Source organism: Thalassophryne amazonica, chromosome 6 (assembly GCF_902500255.1).
Source record: "Thalassophryne amazonica chromosome 6, fThaAma1.1, whole genome shotgun sequence".
NCBI lineage: Eukaryota > Metazoa > Chordata > Actinopteri > Batrachoidiformes > Batrachoididae > Thalassophryne > Thalassophryne amazonica.
This window is the reverse complement of record NC_047108.1, coordinates 76,942,095-76,962,610: the sequence shown is the minus strand read 5'-3', so window position 1 is coordinate 76,962,610 and position 20,516 is coordinate 76,942,095. Positions and strand designations below refer to the sequence as shown.

The 20,516-nt window shown below is 41.2% G+C and overlaps 1 protein-coding gene and 1 long non-coding RNA gene across 2 annotated transcripts in view; one reads left to right on the top strand and one right to left on the bottom strand.

Annotated features, from left to right (window-relative positions):
* cacna2d3a (calcium channel, voltage-dependent, alpha 2/delta subunit 3a) overlaps nt 1-20,516 on the bottom strand; it is a 629,699-nt gene that overhangs the window by 103,141 nt on the left and 506,042 nt on the right. The window contains exons 22-26 of the mRNA XM_034172543.1: nt 16,482-16,579; nt 16,294-16,387; nt 15,513-15,608; nt 15,237-15,358; nt 10,994-11,071 (exon numbers count right to left, since the gene is read on the bottom strand). Of these exons, the coding sequence (XP_034028434.1) occupies nt 10,994-11,071; nt 15,237-15,358; nt 15,513-15,608; nt 16,294-16,387; nt 16,482-16,579 (488 nt within the window). The remainder of the gene's footprint in view (nt 1-10,993; nt 11,072-15,236; nt 15,359-15,512; nt 15,609-16,293; nt 16,388-16,481; nt 16,580-20,516) is intronic.
* On the top strand, nt 722-20,500 carry LOC117512465. The gene is made up of 4 exons (XR_004561297.1): nt 722-732; nt 7,855-7,858; nt 14,456-14,468; nt 20,386-20,500. It is a non-coding gene; the product is annotated as an uncharacterized LOC117512465 (long non-coding RNA).

Genomic DNA, 20,516 nt, shown 5'->3' with positions numbered 1-20,516 from the left:
GCTCCATTAATTTTGCTCCAGCTGTATTTGTGCTGAATTTGATGCTTGTATCATCATCTGAAGGATTGCTTCAGTTATCTGCTGCACTACTAAGCCAACAGAGCATTTCTGTTAGCTTAAACATGTGTATAAAAGGCAACCCGAATTAAAGGAGAAATGCTGCTTTTAACAACCTGGACCTCATTTCTGGCATAAAATACAGTCGTTTACTCACCACTATATGTTTGGTGTGATTAGAAGTCCATAGTTCAAACAACGTGTTCAGCTAAAATCTGAAGCAACATTTTCCTTCTTCTAATAAGGTGGATTAGAACTTTTTGTGGTACACAGCACAAACTACTGGACAGGAGGAACCTAGCAGTCAATGTGACTCACTGATTTGAAAATGCAGCTCTTTCAACCAGATGTGTGGTGCTGTGATATGTCAATCATCTGTGTCCAGTCAGATTTCAGGGGAGTCCAGTGATACCCTGGCCTATGCTTTAACTCCACCCATGCCAGGAAGTGTTCAACATTTGACATTTCCTGTTTCACTGTGAGTGAAGATTTGGCACTTCCTGTTTGAGTGTGAGCTTGCCACTGAGTTCTCGTGAGATTCCATGGGATATTGTCTGTCAATCCAGGAAGTGTTTGACATTTGAACATTTCCTGTTTTACTGTGGATTAAAAATTTGGCACTTCCTGCCCTTACCAAAAAGTAGTACATGCAAGTATGTTTCAAGTATACTTCCAGTTTACTTTTTATATACTTATCAGTACTATTTTTTGGTAAGGTTGTTTAGGACTCCCTGTACCATAAGTGATCTTGTATTAACTGATATTTCTTAAAAAACAGAGAAGGGTAAGACTAATAATCCTTGGGATGATTCTGACATGCTGCTGGACATTTCATAGTAATTTTGAAGTGATTTCGGTACTTCAGGTCTGTGTTATATTACAATGTGGAGTTTATGTTGTGGCATTTTGTGTCGATGTGGTGACAGTAGCTGGAGCTTCTTGCTCATGTTTTGTCAGATTAGATGAGGTTGTGGTGATGTCTGACAATGATGCTGCCATGTAGTTATTGCAAGTGTGCCATTGCAAAGACAAGATGGTGAAGGCTGTACTTTTCCAAGCCAATTGGCCAGAGACCATCATCAACATTCCTAAGCCTGTATCCAATTACCCACTGAGGATGGCATATAAGGATAAAATAAGGTTGTAGCTCATTGTCTACCTTCCTGAGGTTAGAAAATAATGTTTGTTTTTCTACGTTTCTCTTACGAATATTGAGCAGTTTACCCGAGGGGGAGGTTTCTGTCCTCTGTGAGTTTGACAGGTTGTCCCAGTAAAACTCCTCACCTGACACTGTCCCCGGAGTGGGTCACACCCAGCGCTTGACACCAGAAGAGAGCCTACTCGGATCACCTGCCAACCTCACCAGCTGTAGTGACCACCCCACTCCCCGCCGAAAAATAAATAAATAAATAATTTTTGCAGTGAGAGGGTTTGCAATCAAGATTTCCTGCAGTACTTGATCTGTAAACTGAAATACATAAACTGCCTAGACTGAAAAAATATATACAGGTGCTGGTCATATGATTAGTACGGAACCCAGGAGAGGTCACTTAAAGTGATTTTTTTTTCTGACCATGATAATTTGTGCGCATGTTTTCCTTTAATCGAGCCCTTGAATTAATAAAACGTGTGCACGTTTTCTTTTAATCGAGCCCTCGAACTAATAAAACGTGTGCACGTTTTCCTTTCGTTCAAAATGAAATTCATAATATGACCTAAATTGTCATCCTCACGACGGGGAGACGCTTCGCCCTCAGCATCCTTTTTAATGTGCTTAAACTCCAGATGATGCCATGCTGGGCAGCTGGAGTTCTCTGTATGTCCTTGTGTGCCCAAACCATGATGATACACTCTGACCAGATCCATTTCTAAAGGGGAAATGTATTAGACTGTCTGCTGGTTTGTTGGCTAATAGCCAACATTTATGTGTCACGACAATATTGAATGCACGTTTGTGCACACAATGTAATAAAACGAGCGCACAATATAACAAAACGTGGGCACAATATAACAAAACGTGCACACAATATGACAAAACGTGTGCACAACATAATAAAACGTGTGCACAATATAATAAAATGTGCACACAATATAAAAAAACGTGGGCACAACATAATAAAACATGCGCACGTTCTCTCCACATGCAAAACATTTTGTAATGACACTTCCAGGGCTCCATAGATTAGAATATCTTGAATGAAAATGTTGATTTATGTCAGTAATTCCATTCAAAAAGTGAAACTTGTATATTCATTCATTACACACAGACTGATGCATTTTAAATATTACTTAAGACCAATACAAATAAAAGGATTTTTAGAAATGTTGACCAACTGAATCAGAATCAGAATCGCCTTTACTGTCAATGTAATTTGCATTGCAACAAGATTTGAGTGCAACTCCAAAAAGGTGCTTTCCATGGTGTGAGTAATTTTTATCCAAATAAAGGATAATAAAATTTAACAATAAATTGTTCAGAGTATATGTACAACTAAATAAACATAAGATAAAGTAAAATAAAATAAAATGTGGACAAAGTAAAATGTAAAACGAGAATTATATACAACTGTGGAATCATATTGCATGAGAATATTGCACATGGTTTATAGATATTGCACAAGAAACTTGAAAGGTGCGGATTAGAGTGATTTGTTATTGTTCAGTGCAGTGATCGCTCTGGGGAGAAAGCTGTCCCTGTGAGTCTGTTTGTCCTAGTTTTGATTGACCTATAACGTCGGCCGGAGGGTAGTAGGTCAAACAGGTGGTTGCTAGGGTGGGGTGTGTCTTTGCTGATTCTGGCAGCTCTGCTGAGGTAGCGAGAGCTGGCAATGTCTTCCAGGCTGGGCAGAGAGCAGCCAGTGATCCCCTGGGCCGTTTTGATCACCCTCTGCAGTGCTCTCCTGTCTGCTGCTGTGCACCCCTCGTACCACACTGTGATGCAGTACGTCAGGATGCTCTTGATGGTGGCTCTGAAGAACAACACCAGCAGGTTTTCCTCCAGATTGTTTCTCCTGAGCATCCTCAGGAAGTGGAGTCGCTGCTGAGCTTTCTTCACCACCACTGTGGTGTTGGCAGTCCAGGAGAGGCTGTCAGAGAGTTGCACTCCCAGGAACCTGATGAAGCTGACCCTTTCGACACAGTCCCCTTGGATGTAGAGTGGGGCTGGGTCAGCCCTGCCCTTCCTGAAGTCCAGGATTATTGCTTTTGTTTTTGTGGTGTTCAGCGGCAGGTTGTTAGCTGAACACCATGCTGACAGTTGATTGACCTCGTCTCTTTAATCAGACTCATCCCCCCCCTGAGATGAGCCTAATCACGGTGGTATCATCCGCAAACTTTATGATGGTGTTTGTGGGATGGGTCAGAGAGCAATCGTGCATGTAAAGGGTGAACAGGAGGGGGCTCAGTACACAGCCTTGAGGGGAACCGGTGCTGAGTGTGATGGTGGAGGAAAGGTGGGGGCCAAGTTTCACAGACTGTGGGCAGTTTGTGAGGAATTCCTTGATCCACTGGCAGATGGGGGTGGAGATGCCCAGATGTGTCAGATTCTGGACCAGGATCTCTGGGATGATGTGGTTGAAGGCTGAGCTGAAGTCCAGGAAGAGCGTCCTCACATAGCTCCCTGGTGCTCCAGGTGGCTCAGCGCGGTGTGGAGAGCTGTGGTGATAGCGTCCTCTGTGGAGTGGTTTGCCCTGTAGGCAAACTGGTGGGGGTCCAGAGTGGGAGGCAGACAGGCTCCGATGTGCTGAGAGACCAGTCTTTCACAGCACTTCATGATCACAGGCGTAAGTGCAACAGGCCTGTAGTCATTTATGCTCTCCACTGCTGACTTCTTTGGGACTGGAATGATGGTGGAAAATTTGAGGCAGAGTGGAATGATTGCCTGTGACAGGGACAGGTTGAAGATGCAGTGAAAACTCCAGCCAGTTGGTCAGCACACACTTTCAGTACCTTTTCCAGGTACACTATTGGGGCCGGCCGCCTTCCTGGGGTTCACCGCCTTCAGCACAAGTCTTACTTCGTGTTCCTGAAATGTTAGCGTGCTAGTGCTGGAGGGTGGTGGGTGTGGACTTGCTGCTGGTCTGTCTGCTTCGAAGCGAGAAAAGAAATGGTTCAGCTCCTCTGCCAGCGAGGCGTCAGACCTAGCATTTCCTGGGTTGCTGCTTCTGTAGTTGGTTATATGATTTATTCCCTGCCACATCCTTCTGGGGTCATTCACAGTGAAGTGGTCCTCTATCTTTTTCTTGTAGGCAGCCTTGGCCTCTCTGATGCCTCTTTTCAGATCGGACCTGGCCGTGCTGTACAGGGCCCTGTCCCCTGATTTAAAGGCGGTGTTGCGGCTTTTTAATAGGGACTGGACTGCGCTGTTCATCCAGGGCTTCTGGTTTGGAAAAACCCAGACCCTTTTGTTGACGGTGATAGTGTCAACACAGTTCTTAATGTAGGAGAGTACGGTGTCGGTGTACTCCTGCAGGTTGTGGGTGGAAAATAAATCCCATACAGTCCGTAAGAAGCAGTCCTGTAGCTGGGAGAGCACTCCCTCAGGCCAGTTTGGAAAGTCTTTCGTTGTGGCTTTGTTCACCTCAGCAGGGGGGTGTAGGTGGGGATGAGGGACAGGTAGAGATGGTCTGATCCAGTGAGATGGGGGAGGGGAGTGACTTTGTACGCAATCAGGAAAGTTTCAACCTGACACACCTGACACCATCAACAACCCATCAAGACACTTAAGATCACATAATGCATGACTTCATAAGTGGATTAAAGTATGAACATGAAAAGTATGAGCATGTACAGCACTCAATACGTAGTTGGTGCTCCTTTTGCCTGAATTACTGCAGCAATGCGGCGTGGTATGGAGTCGATCAGTCTGTGGCACTGCTAAGGTGGTATGAGAGCCCGGGTTGCTCTGATAGTGGCCTTCAGCTCTTCTGCATTGTTAGGTCTGGCGTGTCGCATCTTCTGCTTCACAACACCCCATAAATTTTCTATGGGGTTAAGGTCAGGCAAGTTTGCTGGCCAATTAAGAACAGGGATGCCATGGTCCTTAAACCAGGTACTGGTGGCTTTGGCACTGTGTGCAGGTGCCAAGTCCAATTGGAAAATGAAATCTGCATCTCCATAAAGTTGGTCAGCAGCAGGAAGCATGAAGTGCTCTACAACTTCCTGGTAGACGGCTGCATTGACCTTGGACCAACACCAGCAGATGACATAGCACCCCAAACCATCACTGACTGTGGAAACTTTACACTGGACCTCAAGCAACGTGGATTCTGTGCCTGTCCTCTCTTCCTCCAGACTCTGGGATCTTGATTTCCAAAGGAAATGCAAAATTTACTTTCATCAGAGAACATAACTTTGGACCACTCAACAGAAGTCCAGTCCTTTTTGTCTTTAGCCCAGGCAAGACATCAAGTCAGCAGTCTTCCTCATGATTATGTAGCCTACAGAACTAGACTGAGAGACCAGTTAAAGGCCTTTGCAGGTGTTTTAAGTTAATTAGCTGATTATGGTGTGACACCAGGTGTCTTCAATATTGGACCTTTTCACAATAGTCTAATTTTCTGAGATACTGAATTTTGGGTTTTCATTAGTTGTCAGTTATAATAATCAAAATTAAAAGAAATAAACACTTGAAATATATCACTGTGTGGAATGAATGAATATAATATACAAGTTTCAGTTTTTGAATGGAATTACTGAAATAAATCAACTTTTTCATGATATTCTAATTATATGACCATCACCTGTATATATATCATGAATGATATTCACGTTCTGTGAGACCCACGTTCATGTTTTGTGAGATATTTTTTCAGTATTCATGTTTTGCAGTTAACTGTTTGCAGCTATTTCACGATTAGCATCTGATTCACGTTGTGGGGGTTAACAGGGGGCAGTCCCAATCTGGGAATTAAACTGAGTCTAATTGGTGGTAAAAGTAGCATTGTGGAACATTATGAGCAATCAGGAAAGTTCAACCTGACACACCTGACACCATCAACAACCCATCTAGACACTTAAGATCACATACTGCATGACTTCATAAGTGGATTATGATTCATAGGTGTATTTTCTTCTGCAGTCAACAGCAGACACTTTCTCTGCTCGCTGCTGCTTCCAGCACGAACTGTTGTTCATAATTACTCTTTATATTTCAGAATGATAAATGATGAAAAATATTTATTGCACCCTATATTTATAGGATGATTTGAACATTCTTTCCCCTGTGATGAGCAAATCAAAGTGTTAGGCGTCTTCAGACACGGCATACCATACTGGCATTGAAACTGAAATGAGGCATATTTTGTTGATATATTGACCATTCTTGGCAATCTTTCATCTAGTCTTGGCAGGGGTGGTGGCCAAGTGGTTTGTGCGCTTGGTTTCAGTGTGGAAAGTTCCCGGTTCAAATCCCACCCCTGTCACATTTCTCCATGTAATGTGGAGTTGCATCAGGAAGGGCATCCGGCGTAAAACATCTGCCAATTCAACATGCAGATCTGTCTCAGATTTGCTGTGGCGATCCTGAGTGAAAACAAGGGAGCAGCCGAAGGGTCTCTCTATCTCATCTAGTCTTAATGAGGTTGCGGCTGTGCCTCCCTATACTACTGTCATGTAGTAACAGTTATTACAGGGTGAGCGGGGCACATTTTCAGACAAATGTCACATATTAAAGTTTGTGACGGTTTGACATATAGATCTAGACATTAGATCTAGACATTTTCTGAAAGAAGAAACCCTCTTCTAAGTTTTGCATGACAATTTTTTATTACGGTTTGAGTGCAATGGTGCAGATGACCGCAAAATATTATGCAACATCTTCAAATTATTTTTATTCATAGTGAAAATGTTGGCGATATGAACACCCTGCTCTTAGGTAAGAATGCTGAATAGCTCCTTTTCTTTATTACATCATTTGTGGATGTTAACTTTGAAATTGATTTAGAATTTTGTTAGTGTAACATGGCAACAAATCTGGAGCTCACTTATCTCTCTGCAACAGCAAACTTACCACGCATGGATGAGGATCCGAGCATGAGCACAAGAAACAAACACAAACAAATACTACACATGGACATCTAGGTCCACACACACACACACGAAGTAACGCTGTGACTCAAGAGATGTCTGCAGGGCCCAGAGTGTGTGATGTCATCAGCCTGTCCTGTTATGTTAGCGTGTTAGTGTATTCACAATTCTACAGCTCAGTGGAGCGCAGGATGGTGAAAACCGGCCCTAACCGGTCCATGGAAAATTTATACTCAAGCCCACGTCTATGCTCTTATTGAAAATCATCCTTACGGACATTATCTGATCTGAGAACAATGATCACTGTCACTCTACAACACAACAGATCCTAACAATAAGGTGTTTGTGAAACCTTATTAGCCATTTGGGTTCCTGTTCAACAACATTCTACAGAATGATACTTAAGACAATAAGATCACATAAAAAAAGAAAACTGGTGGGAAGTGTATGGCTGCTTATGGGCTGCTGTGCATGCAATCTGATGCATCCCTTGTTTGTGAGTGTGTATGCACACATTGTAGCACCGCACAGACTCTCAAATCTCTGTCCTTCTGCTTCAGTGGTTTCCCCCAGGCCAACACTACCCATTCATGTCAACACATTCAGGCACTGTGAAATAATTTCCCCCTTCCTCTGTCCCTTTATTTTGTCTCTTATTTTATCATTCCATTTGCAAATATTTGACTTTTCTTTCTTTCTTTCCACTAGCTAGACCCCCCCCCCCACCTGTCATCTACTGGCAGACATACTTTTTTAACCTTTATTTAACAGGTTAGTCCGAATTGAGATCGAGCTCTCTTTTGCAAGTGAGACCTGGACAATTATAAAGTTTCCAATTCACTTAACCTGCCTGTCTTTAAATGTGGGAGGAAACTGGAGGACCTGGAGGAAACCCACGCAAACACATGGAGAACATGCAAACCCCACACAGAAAGGCCACAGGTAGGAATTGATCCCATGACCTTCTTGCTGTGAGGCAACAGTGCTAAACACTAATCCACCGTGCTCCCAGCACCAATACTTATACACCTGAATGAGTAAAAATCACTGTATTACCATATTATCTCCTTATTTATTTATTTATTCTGGTCTGGAAGCATGGGTTCCTGCCCTGTACCAGTAGATCCACCACACTGCCAAACCAACTGGGGTCCTGGATGGCAACCATCCAAGCAGAAACCCACTTCCTGAATATGCATTTATCTGCCTCAACCAGGTGATAGATGGGTGTCCCCTTGGTCTCTTCCATTTGCTGGGCTCCTCAACAGAGCCAACTGTGTGCTGGATTGCATTGCACAATCATTCCACGTGGCCAAAATATAATAGCTGATATGCTCTCACAATGGAAGTGGGCCTCCTCACTGTGTCTCTCCAAATAACCATTCATTTGACACAAAGTCAGTCTAGTTGTCCACAAGGATACTCCAAAGAGGCAAGTACCAAATACATAGTCATTTCCTGAACTCACTGGTTAGCATACAAGTCTCACAACCATATGATAAGGCAGAACACACCAAGAGCCTAAAGATTTAGCCTTGATTTGTCCTTCAAAGATATCAGCATTGCTAAACACATCTGTCCATCGACTCCATAAGCTCTTCTGAAGCATCTCTCAATGTCAAAAGTCAAGGACCCACAGACATGAATCTCTCTACAAATTGAATACTTTCACACTTTTAGTGGAAAAATACAAAACTTGAATAACTCTGGTTGTCTCTGCAGTCTTTCTGCCTTAAGTGGGATATGGAGCAGATTAAGTGATCAGAGGAGATTAGAGGAGGAGAGGGTATTGCAGAATGCTTCACCTCAAGGATCTATAGTGAATGACTCCTGCTCTTTGATGCTTTGTGTACAGAAACCAGAAAACCTCTCACTTCTGAGTTTGCCACTGAAATACCCATGTGCCAGATGCTGCTGCAACTGTCTCTTAAAGGCTGTGACAGGTGTAAGTCTGATTGCTTAATTTGATGTTATACCTAAAGCACACCTAATTAAGTAACTAACTGCAACCCCTTTGGTCCACTTTGTGTTGGACACACCCCCAGAAATTTCATTACTACTTGAACTGCTTTAAACCGTGCAGGATGATCTGCAGGATGCAGTTGTGAAAGTGCCCCATATTACAAGGGAGAGGAAGCATGGCATTTAATTAAAGAAACAGCCACAAAAACAGACCATTGTTGGGGATCGGATTATTATTATTATTATTATTAATTCTAGGATGTATCATCTCTGTGTCTATAGAGTATTTTGCCAAAAACTTCCATATCTGTTTTTAAGACTCCTGATGATCTATGTTAAGCCCTGGTCACATAGCATAATTGAAGGACAACAAAGTCAAAATGAAATAAGAAATCTGGACTTTCATCGACTTTCGGTGGCATCGCTTAACCTTTGTCCAGCTTCATTCCTGCAGCTCCCGCTTCATCAGAATTTTTAAACTGTTGAAAAATTTGAACAAATTTCAATAACAACCTCAATTAAATGGTAAATGGTAAATGGACTGCATTTATATAGCGCTTTACCATCTGCATCAGAATCTCAAAGTGCTTTATAAGTAATGCCTCACATTCACCCCAATTCATCCCTATTTCATTTTGCTTTCATTCTTAACGGTTTATCGTTTGCTTAGTTTTTGTAACGTTAGCGTGTCATTTGACTTTCATCCAACTTCGTTTAACCCCTCAAGTCTGATATATTGAACAAAGTTTGACGATATCTGAACGAATCAATGACTAAAGCTTCGACAAGCTGAACGAAACATCCTTGTATTGCTAATGAATCGTCCATGCTTGGAACGATTCATTAGCTGTTGTTTCATACAGAAACAATAGCACTAAGAAAGTTTTGTCAACTACTTTAACTATTTATGCACGTTTCGACCATTTGTGGCTGGCCTGCATGTGCAGACACGTTGTTGTCAAGACAAACAGCACTCACCTGTTGTCAAGACAATCAAATCCCGCACCTTCACGTACTGCCACTATAAGAACAGGGCTGGCTGTGCTCAGTTTTATATCCACTTTTGGTCACATCATTGTGAATGTTTTGTTTTGATTTCATTTAAAGCATTGAGGTTTACATTTGCTTTGTCTTTCTTTTGTTAATTTCATTTTTTCGTTCCTTTCTTCGCTCTTGAGTCACATGCTTTTCGGTGATGGGAAAGGTGCAGGACCTTTTGGTCACCTTATCTTGACAATTTTAGACTTTTTGACTTTTTATCCATCATCCAGCTATCGTCGTATGCTGTGTGGAAAGTTGTACCATATGACCCTTTAATTGGTTATTGCCATTGATACTTTACTGTAGGTAACTCTTAAAATGTGTGTTTTTGATTTTTGAATGATGAATAAGGTAAACAATACATTTCACCTGTGGTGAAAGGTGGCCAATGAATAAAGTTAAACCAAATTCCTAAAGATAAAGCCATATTTACTATTAAACCTATTGCATTTCTGTTGTATTCCACCTGCAGTTCCTCTCCTATGCTGTTCTGATGATGGCCAATGGAACACGGACCACAATTCATAGCAATAACTTGCTCACTGTGGTGAGTTGCATTGTGACATAGAGTTTGAGTCACAGCACGTGAGATGAGAAAGGCCATGTTGAAATCCTCGAGGCCAGAATTATACATTACATAAGCATAGAGGCAAAATGAATAAACCAAAGGCGTTTATGAAACTAGTTTCTATTAATATATTTAAGCATAAATGCTGTTGGACATAATCTGGCACTCTTCCCAGCATACATTCTTGCAGGGGCAAGCACACAAGCAAAAACAGCAACACACAGTCAGTGTATGTGGGCAGTCAGTGATTCAGCTGGAGGAAAGAGATTGGGGCAGCCAGTTGTTGAATTGTTAGAAATCAACTGAATACCAAAGAAGGGAAATGTGACCTCCACTTACCTGCAGCTATGGGTGATTTCCTCTCATCCAGAAGCTGAATGGCAGTGCTGGCCAACACAACGCTCTTGTTATCTGATCCTGAAATAAATGTACATCAAAACACACAAAATCAATGTCACAATTTATTGTACTTTTTCAGAACTGACAGCATGGTGACATGCTTCTGAGATGAAAAATACATCCAAAGCAGGAAGTGAAGTTCCAATCAAGTGTTTGTTTGTTTGTTCAAGTCATTTAATATTGAGTATCTATCAAGTCTCAATCCAAAACCTGTTTTTTCCCCCAGATAACACACCTGCACAGAGCACACAGCAAGTGTCTTAAAATCATTCTAATGTATATGATTGTCAACTGAATAACCTTCACAGTGGATTATTTCAAATCTGACCCGGTCCTTTCTGTGTGTAGTTTGTATGTTTTCCCTGTGTTTGTGCAGGTTCTCCCCACATACTCTGGCTTCCAGATACATGTACACAGCTTGGGACTCCGACGAGGGCGGTCGCATCTCCTCCACTCTCCCTTATCTCTCTGCTTTTAACCTTCAAGTCCCTACTTCACCAGACTTGTGAATTCCTCAAAACTATATTGGATTCTGGATCTATTGGACTACTATTGGATTAACCATGGAATTGATCAGCTGGTCTCTGAACGCTATTGACACCATTTTTTCTACAAGAAGGTCAGGACCGGGGGATCCTGCCTGCCCAGATGGAACGTATCCTGCGGGCTATGTCCTCGACACCTGGAGTTCCTGGCGTGTGGCATGCTTGGCGCCTTTCTCTGTGGAGGACGTCGAGGATTAATTCATTTTTGGTCTTATGGTAGCAGGGCTGGTACTTTTTGGCTTCTGTGCTGCCCTGATCTACCGATAAATTGGCAAGACGGCGGCATCAAGAACCACGGCCCCTCGCTTGTCCGTCATGATTAATGAGGTTGGCAAGGCAGTGCATTCTCAGACTGTGTTGACTCTTAAACTTAGACGCAAATTGGATGACACCTTGGAGCTGATGCGTGCCTTGCAGTTGAAGCTGAAGGTTTCGGAGGCCGGTGAATATTCTTAATTCAAAGTTAGGAATATTCTTAATTTATAATTGGGATTTGGCTGAGTGAGTGGATCTATAAAAAAAAGTGTTTTTCACTGCTCGGCTGCAACATTACAGGCATCAAGGTCAATTGCCCTCTGTTTACCTCCAGAGGAATTTATCCAGGCTCTGGTGAGACTATTTGGCTCATTCTTATCTCAACCCACAAGGACAATAAACTGATAGACTTACACACAGACCAAAGCATGCTCCCACCTCTCCTCTTACCACTCTCTGCCCCTCCCTCCCTGCGGCAGGCCTTGTCCCCTCTCAAGCTTGTCTGGCGGCACGACTTACAGTTGCAGCGGCCTTCACCCACTTTGCCTCAATTCGGATGATGGACTACTTCAGGTTTAGTGCACATAAACAATGTCAAATGTATATGTGTTGTCTTTAATTTTGATGTGTGCCATTATTACAGTAAACAAGTAATAATTGTGGATTAATTGCTGTATCTTGTGTCTGAGGTAATTGGCGTGTAAACATAATTGCCCTTTTTTGGGATCAATAAAGTTGTCTGAAGTCTGAAGTCTGAAGTTCCTCCCATCGCCAAAGATGTATAGGTTAGGATAAATGGTAAATGGACTGCATTTACATAGCGCTTTTCCATCTGTATCAGACGCTCAAAGCGCTTTACAATTATACCTCACATTCACCCCGATGTCAGGGTGCTGCCATACAAGGCGCTCACTACACACCGGGAGCAATAGGGGATTAAAGGCCTTGCCCAAGGGCCCTTAGTTAGGAGAATCGGTTAATCCAAATTAACCATGGGTGTGAGTGAGAGTGTGAATGTGTTTATCTATATGTATTGGCTCTGTGTCAGCCAGGTGGCCTGTTAAGTGTACCTGCCTCTAACCTAGCTTCCCTGTAAACCTTAGCCGGTTCAAAAAATTAATGAATGCTGTGCATGCAGAAAAAAATATTGTCAATCCATGTGGGTGAGAATGCACTCATGCCACATATTGCCACTTCCACCACAATAAGAAGGAGAAGGGCCTTTATTGTCATTGTACGTATATACAATAGAATTTGTCCTCTGCATTTAACCCATCCCAATTACAGTTAGACACAATCCAACCACTAGGAGCAGTGGGTAGCCTCACTCCAGCACCTGGGCACCAACTCCAGATGTAGACATACTGACTTGGTCAGGGGCAGACAAAGGTGCAGACATTAAATAAGCAGGTTTTTGATTCTGGGAAGAAATCAGAGTGCCCGAAGGAAAGCCATACAGACACAGAAAGAACATGCAAACTCCACACAGAAAGGACCAGGTGGGAAGCGATGCCAGGATCTTCTTGCTGTGAGGCAACAATGATAAGGCACCAAATACTTAACCATCCCAGGTAGACAACTGAATTATCTATCTGTCGCAGCAGGTGTCCAAAGCCAGCTGACCTTTGAGGTTTTGATTTGTTTAGTCATTCACAAACAGCAAAGTAAACAAATGGAAATTGTAATGTGGCTTTTTTCAATTAAACTTCATGCAGAATTACTGTAATAAATTTGGAATACTCGGGGCAACTTTGATTTAACAAATGTACTTTAGGTGTTAAAAAATACATTCAACTTAATAATTACTGTTATTTATTTATTTGGTGCATATTTAAAGCAAATCAGAGCATAGACATGTTTTAGAAAATTGTGCTACAGTGCTGCTTATCAGCCAGCAGAACGCACTGAATAGCCCAAGCAGTGCTCTTCAAATGGCCGATAATGGAACACAGACTAATCATGTCAGACTCAGATTTGATAAATCCAATACCAGTCAATCAAAAATAGCTTTAATCAGGCTTGATATTGATCTTAGTAATCAGTTTGTGATATCCCTAAAAGCAAGTCTCGTGGAGCTAACAAGCAGTGCTCAGGTCACTTAGATTCATCAGCATTAATAAAACATCTGATACTGAGAATGGAAAAAAAAAACACATTGTCCCTTGAGAGAACCAATCAAACCTATCGGACGGCATTAAACTGAATATGCACGAGATGTGTGTGTGCATGCATTCATGTTATTTCTTTTTGTTAGAGCATTTTTGTGTGAATCTGGGCTGAACCACTTCCTAACATATCTGATTTCAAGCCAAGCAATCAGGCTTGTCCACAAGAACACAGCTCAGAATTAATAAGAGGGGAAGAGAGGTGGATGTGCATGGCAGGAGAAAAGGATCAAGTATGGGTGAAAAAGGAAAAAGGAAGGAGAAAACTGGCAAAGATCCTTCTGTATTTATGAGGATATTGTATTTGTTCATTTGGCAAACTGTGAGTGTGTGACTGCTGTGAAGCTCTCACTAATCAGACACTTGGTGGTGCTATTCTCACAGTGAATATCAGTTTTGAGTTTTTTGCTTTGAGGTTGTATTACACAAATTGTCAGTATGCTAGTGAAGGTCATCAGCTGTTTTGTGGCAGATATAAATGTTTTTAGACAAAAATACCCCGCAAATATTTGGGTAATTCACTGTTAAAACATCCTTAAGCTTACGTCCATCCTTGTGAAGGGTTTTCTTTTGGGGGGAGATTTGGTTTCATGTTTTACACAGACATGAACAGCCTGTCATTCTCACCTATGAGAACAGCAAATCCCTATACGGGTACGTGTGATTGATTGGTTTGCTGCCATATCTTGCTTCTGAAAATGTGTCAAAGCTACTGTATGTTGTCAAATCAAAGGGTAATACAATCTGAATCAACAGAGGAAAATGTAAGCAGCTTTATACATGTGTGCCCATATTATATATGCATTTTAACATAAATAACACTCCTCATGTGAGCCTCTCTAAGTAACCAGTTGTTTGACACAAGGTCATTCTAGTGGCACCTAGTAATTCTCTGAAGAGACTGAGCACCAAAGACATCGAGTCAGTTCCTTTGGTCACTGATTTGAATCCAAGTATCACAACCATACCTGCCATTCCTGTGCAGGGCACTTTAAATGTAAAGGACATATGACAAATAATACAAAAAATAGGCATTTTCAGACCTAAATTTTGTGAGAAACTGGAGAGTTTCTACATATACAGTCATAGAATTGTGGGACTTTGAAAAATGTTCACATGAAACTCCAAACATTTTGCTGTATAACATAGATAAGAACGAACTGTGCAATATGACCCCTTTAATTCACCACTTTTTGAAAATTAAAAAGTGATACCAACCTGTGTTGAAAGGCAAAGAATAGACAAAGGTGCCAGCGACTTGTTCTGCTGCTCTCTTGTACCACAGAGGAAAGTGATCTGCATTGAACACCCCCTCTTTATCTTCAGCTGTCAGGACATCTCTTGAAACAGACAGCAAACAGTGACAATACAGTACATTCAACAAAATATACTATCCCAAATGTAACTAGAAATGGAAAGACACCTGATATAACATGTTCACGTACTTCTTAGCTAAAGCAGACTGTACACACAGTGCACTGACATCCTACTTACTGGTTGGTGAGCTCATCAGGCACCACAAACAGGTTAGTTCGGGACAGACCTGTCCTTGTGCCCAGGTAGGCAATCTCCACCCCTTTATCCGAGTTCCTGTGCAGTATGAAAAACGCACCAACTGTATTTTTGCGACACTCAAATTTACTGTCGGCATTTTAAAGGTAGAGGAGATGTCTTCATAAAGGACAGAAACTTTTTGGTTTAACGTTTCTCAGCCTTGTACCTTGTGAGTCAAAATTTCACACAATCTCTGAGAAATACTGGTTTCTCAGAATGCAAAAGATGGAGAAACATACCCTAAGTTATCTGGGTCAGTCTCAAAATTCTCAAACATTACTCGTATATAAAATCACAAAATTAGTTGAAAAGTTTGGATCTGTGGTTCAGATAATTCTATTTTGATTTGCTTTTGTTTTGTGAGTATGGCCAAAGCAGATGATCACCACTTGAAGTCTGGTCTGCTTGATGTTTCTTCATTACCAAAAAACACCTGAGGGAGTTTTTACTTACAACTCTTGCCAGTTTGCTTTGTCATGAGGAAGATAAGGTTTAAACTTGTTTATGCATAGCACTGGAATGTGCATGTGAATACTATATAAGGAAACAAAATTAACATTAATTACCACAGACAATCATGTGTTTGCTTCTTTGTCTGTCTCGCAAGTATGTTGCAAGTATGTTGATAAAATGCAGAGATTGTACAATGTTGGACAAAGGTTTAAATTTGACATTTTTTATTGTTTTAGAGTTTGAGAAGAGATAACATAAAGTGATATACTCAGACTTATTGAGCACAAGACTCGTCCAGTAAGCCTCCAAAGGAGCGGTCACCACAGCATCAAAGAGGACCTCTTGAATCAGCTCCTTGTCACCTTTTGATAAAATCAGAATAAAGTAAGAGATGACCATTGAACATGGAAAGTATCACTTGAGCTTTAAGAAGCAGCAAAAGGAGGTTTAACTAACAGTGCAGGAGAGGCTCATGTCCACTGAGATACAGTTTGATTGCTTCGATCTGGGACAGGTAGCGGTGCTCTGGGTGCTCGTCTGTGTTGCAGTATGTCCTGTAACAAAACATGAATAAAGAATAAACACACTGGTAATTCCTGGGCTTTGGAAAGGCCTTGGTATTTACCCTGTAAAATACTGCGAGTGAATAGAGAGATAGAAAAATGGATGCTGTTCAGGTTGATAACAAAATAACTCAAAAACAATGAAAGATATCATCTTGTAACCAGTGTTGCCACAATTACTTTGAAAAAGTAATCCAATTACTGATTACTCCTTGAAAAAGTAACTTACTTACTTTACTGATTACTCAATTTTAAAAGTAACTAAGTTAGATTACTAGTTACATTTTAAGTTACTTTCAGGAGCTGCCGACAATACCCCCATCCCCCCAGCCACCCCAACATGACTTGACTTCAATGCTTGTTTAATAAAAAAATTAAATAAAGACACCTTTCTTGACCTCATATTTAAATGTTGACAGCAGTGTAATGGTAAAACTTACCATTTCTAACCTGCATTGTTTATAAATGTAACTATTCAATTCTTTCTAACATTTTTCTTACATTTAAATTCTTTCTAAACTTTTTAGTTGTTGAAATTATTATTATTATTATTATTAAGTAGTATTAGTAGTAGTAATAGTATGAAAAACTGTCTTCAAAAGTGGACCTTTAATCTAGGGCTGTTGTGGGGAGCCACATCTCCCCACAATCAGAGATCAGAGATCACAGCTGTTCAGCTTAAACTTGTAGCTTTGCCCTTTACCCACTGAAATTCCTTCAGATTCCTTGAGCCATTTAATGATATTGTGTGCTGTAGAAGGAGAAATATGTAAATCCCTTATATATTTCAATCATTTTCTCATGTATTTACTGATAAACTAGAAATCCTCTGCCAATGAAAAGACTCAGCCTTTCTTGGATACTGCTTTGTACCACATCATGATTGCAATCATCTACTGACTTCACCTGTTTGAAGAGGATGAAGAGTGAAAAGGCAGTTGGTCCAGATGACATTCCAGTGGAGGCATGGAAATCTCTAGGAGAGATGGCAGTGGAGTTTCTAGCCAGATTGTTTAATAAAATCTTGGAAAGTGAGAGGATGTCTGAGGACTGGAGACAAAGTGTGCTGTTCCTATTTTTAAGAACAAGGGTGATGTGCAGAGCTACAATAACTACAGAGACATAAAGTTGCTCAACCACATCATGAAGTTATGGGAAAGAGTAATAGAAACTAGGCTTAGAAAACAGGAGATCTGTGAACAGCAATATTGTTTCATGCTGAGAAAGAGCACTACAGATGCAATGCTTGCTCTGAGAAGACTGTTGGAGAAGTATAGAGAAGGCCAGAAAGAATTACACTGTGTGTTGTGGACTTAGAAAAAGCTAACATGACAGGGTGGCAAGAGAAGAGTTGTGGTATTGTATGAGGAAGTCTGGAGTGGCAGAGAAGTGTGTAAGGGTAGTACAGGACATGTACAAGAATAGTGTGACAGTGGTGAGATGCGCAGTAGGAATGACAGACTCATTCAAGGCGGTGGTGGGATTACACCAAGGATCATCTCTGAGACCTTTCTTGTTTGTAATGGTGATGGACAGGTTGATGGATAAGATCACAGAGGAGTCTCCATGGACTATGATGTTTGCAAATGACATTGTGTCCTGTAGTGAGAGAAGAAAGCAAGTTAAGTCTAGTCTGGAGAGGTGAAGATATGCTCTGGAGAGCAGGAGAATGAAAGTCAGTAGGAGCAAGACTGACTACATGTGTGTGAATGGGAGGGAGCCCAGTGGTTTAAATACTTGGGGTCAGCTGTCCAAAGTAATGGACAGTGTGGTAGAGAGGTGAAGAAGAGAGTGAAGGCAGGGTGGAGTAGGTGGAGAAATGTGTGAGGAGTGATTTGTGACTCTGATATGAATATGAGTGAATATGATGGAGGCCTGATTTGCAAGAATGAATGCATATTAACAAATGAAATTAAGTAGTTCCAATAAAACATGAGATATCTTGGGTTTGCACTGTCTGCAATGAAATACAAATTAAAGTAAATGTCAGAATCACCCCTGTGATGGTATTATTTGCATTTTATATGTCCTCAAAAGCTATTTTCTGATTTAGGGTTGTAAACCTTTTTTTTTAAACTACTCAAAACCCCCACTCCCACCTCCAAAACCCCCAGCAGTTGTTTGGCCTGGGTGTATATAGTTTAATAATGTTTAAACTTGAGATCTCTGAGTAATTTAATACCACGATCTGCTCTATTATCTGAGTAGCTACTGAGATTTGAGCATTAAGTGAATTCTGTGGGTTTTGGCTATTACCATGGTAACACTTCAGTAGCTGACAAAGTGGTCCAATGAAGCTTATGAAACAGTAAATGGACTGCATTTGTATACCGTCCATTTGATGCAGATGCTCAAATTCCATGACAAATGTGCTTCACATTCACCTATTTACTCACACATAGGCCCGCACACGCACACTCTGATGTCAGTGTGTTGCAATACAAGGCGCTTAACTGCACACAGAGAGCAACTTGGGTATCAAGTCCTTGTGGTTCCTCGTCCCGGCAAAAACAAGTCATCATGTATCACATAAAATCAAGTCATAAATTCATTATCATCTCAGTGCTGTTGCACAACCCGAGGGATTGGCTGGGCAGGGAGCAGCTAGATCATACTAATGTCTCAATTATGAAGTTGATTGCTGGTTTGGCACCATGTGATTTTAAATTGGAGCTGTTCCAAAGTTATAATTTCTTTGCCTTGGATAATTTCCTTTTGGATGGTTTACCACTCATTCATTCAGTTTCTATACCCACTTACTCCAATCAACAGTCAAGGGAGTGGGGGTGGGGGCGCTGAAGCCTATCCCAGCAGTTATAGGATGGAGTTAGGGTACACCGTAGATAGGATGCCAGTCTGTCGCGGAGCCACATATTGACAGACAAGCACATGCACACTCACATGCACACCTGGAGTCAATTCACTTCACTTCAATTTATTATTCACTTCAATTTATTAAATAAACTCATAGAGCACCAAATCACGACAGCATCGTCTCAAGGTACTTCACATAAAACAACCAAACAATAAAAACCAAAACAAATTAAATCAAAAAATCAAAAAGTATGATAAAAAGGTTAAAAACATGATAAAAAAGTTAAAAAGGTAAAAAAAAAAAAAAAAGAATAAAAGCATAGTAACAATATATTAATCATATAAAAGAGCAAACAAAAGCATGTTGAGATGCCATTTAAAAGTCTCCACAGAGTCTGACTGCCTCACTAAATATTATTCCATAGGACCGGGGCATGATAGGAAAAAGCTCTATGTCCTACAGACTTTTTATGCACCCTAGGGACACAGAACAGAACCCAGAAAATAAAATAGTGCAATAATCCACTCTAGAGGAAACAAATGCATGTATCAGGGTCTCAGCGTCAGCCATAGACAGATTAGGATGGCTCTTTGCTATATTTCGCAGATGGAAGAAAGCAGTCCTTTTGATGTCTTTAATGTGGAGGTCAAAGGACAACATAGGATCAAAAATTACCCCAAGGTTCCTCACTTTGTCCGTATGATGTATAACACACGAACCTAAACTAAGCGCTAGCTGGTCAAACCGATGCCGATGTCTCGCTGGACCAAGAACCATCATTTCAGTCTTATCAGAGTTCAAAAGCAGGAAATTACTGGACATCCAGCTTCTCACTGAAGCAAGGCAATCCTCTAGGGATTGCCTAGAGGATATGAATAAGATTACCAGCAGTTATCGGCATGTACAATTGAGTATCATCAGCATAGCAATGAAAGGCAATCCCAAAATGCCGCAGTATACGCCCAAGGGGTGCTACATACAGGGAAAAAAGCAGGGGGCCCAGAACAGATCTATGTGGAACCCCAAGCTTCATATCACTAAGATTAGAAGTAGTGTGATTGTACAAAACACAATGAGAACAACTGGACAAGTATGACGTCAACCACGCAAGGG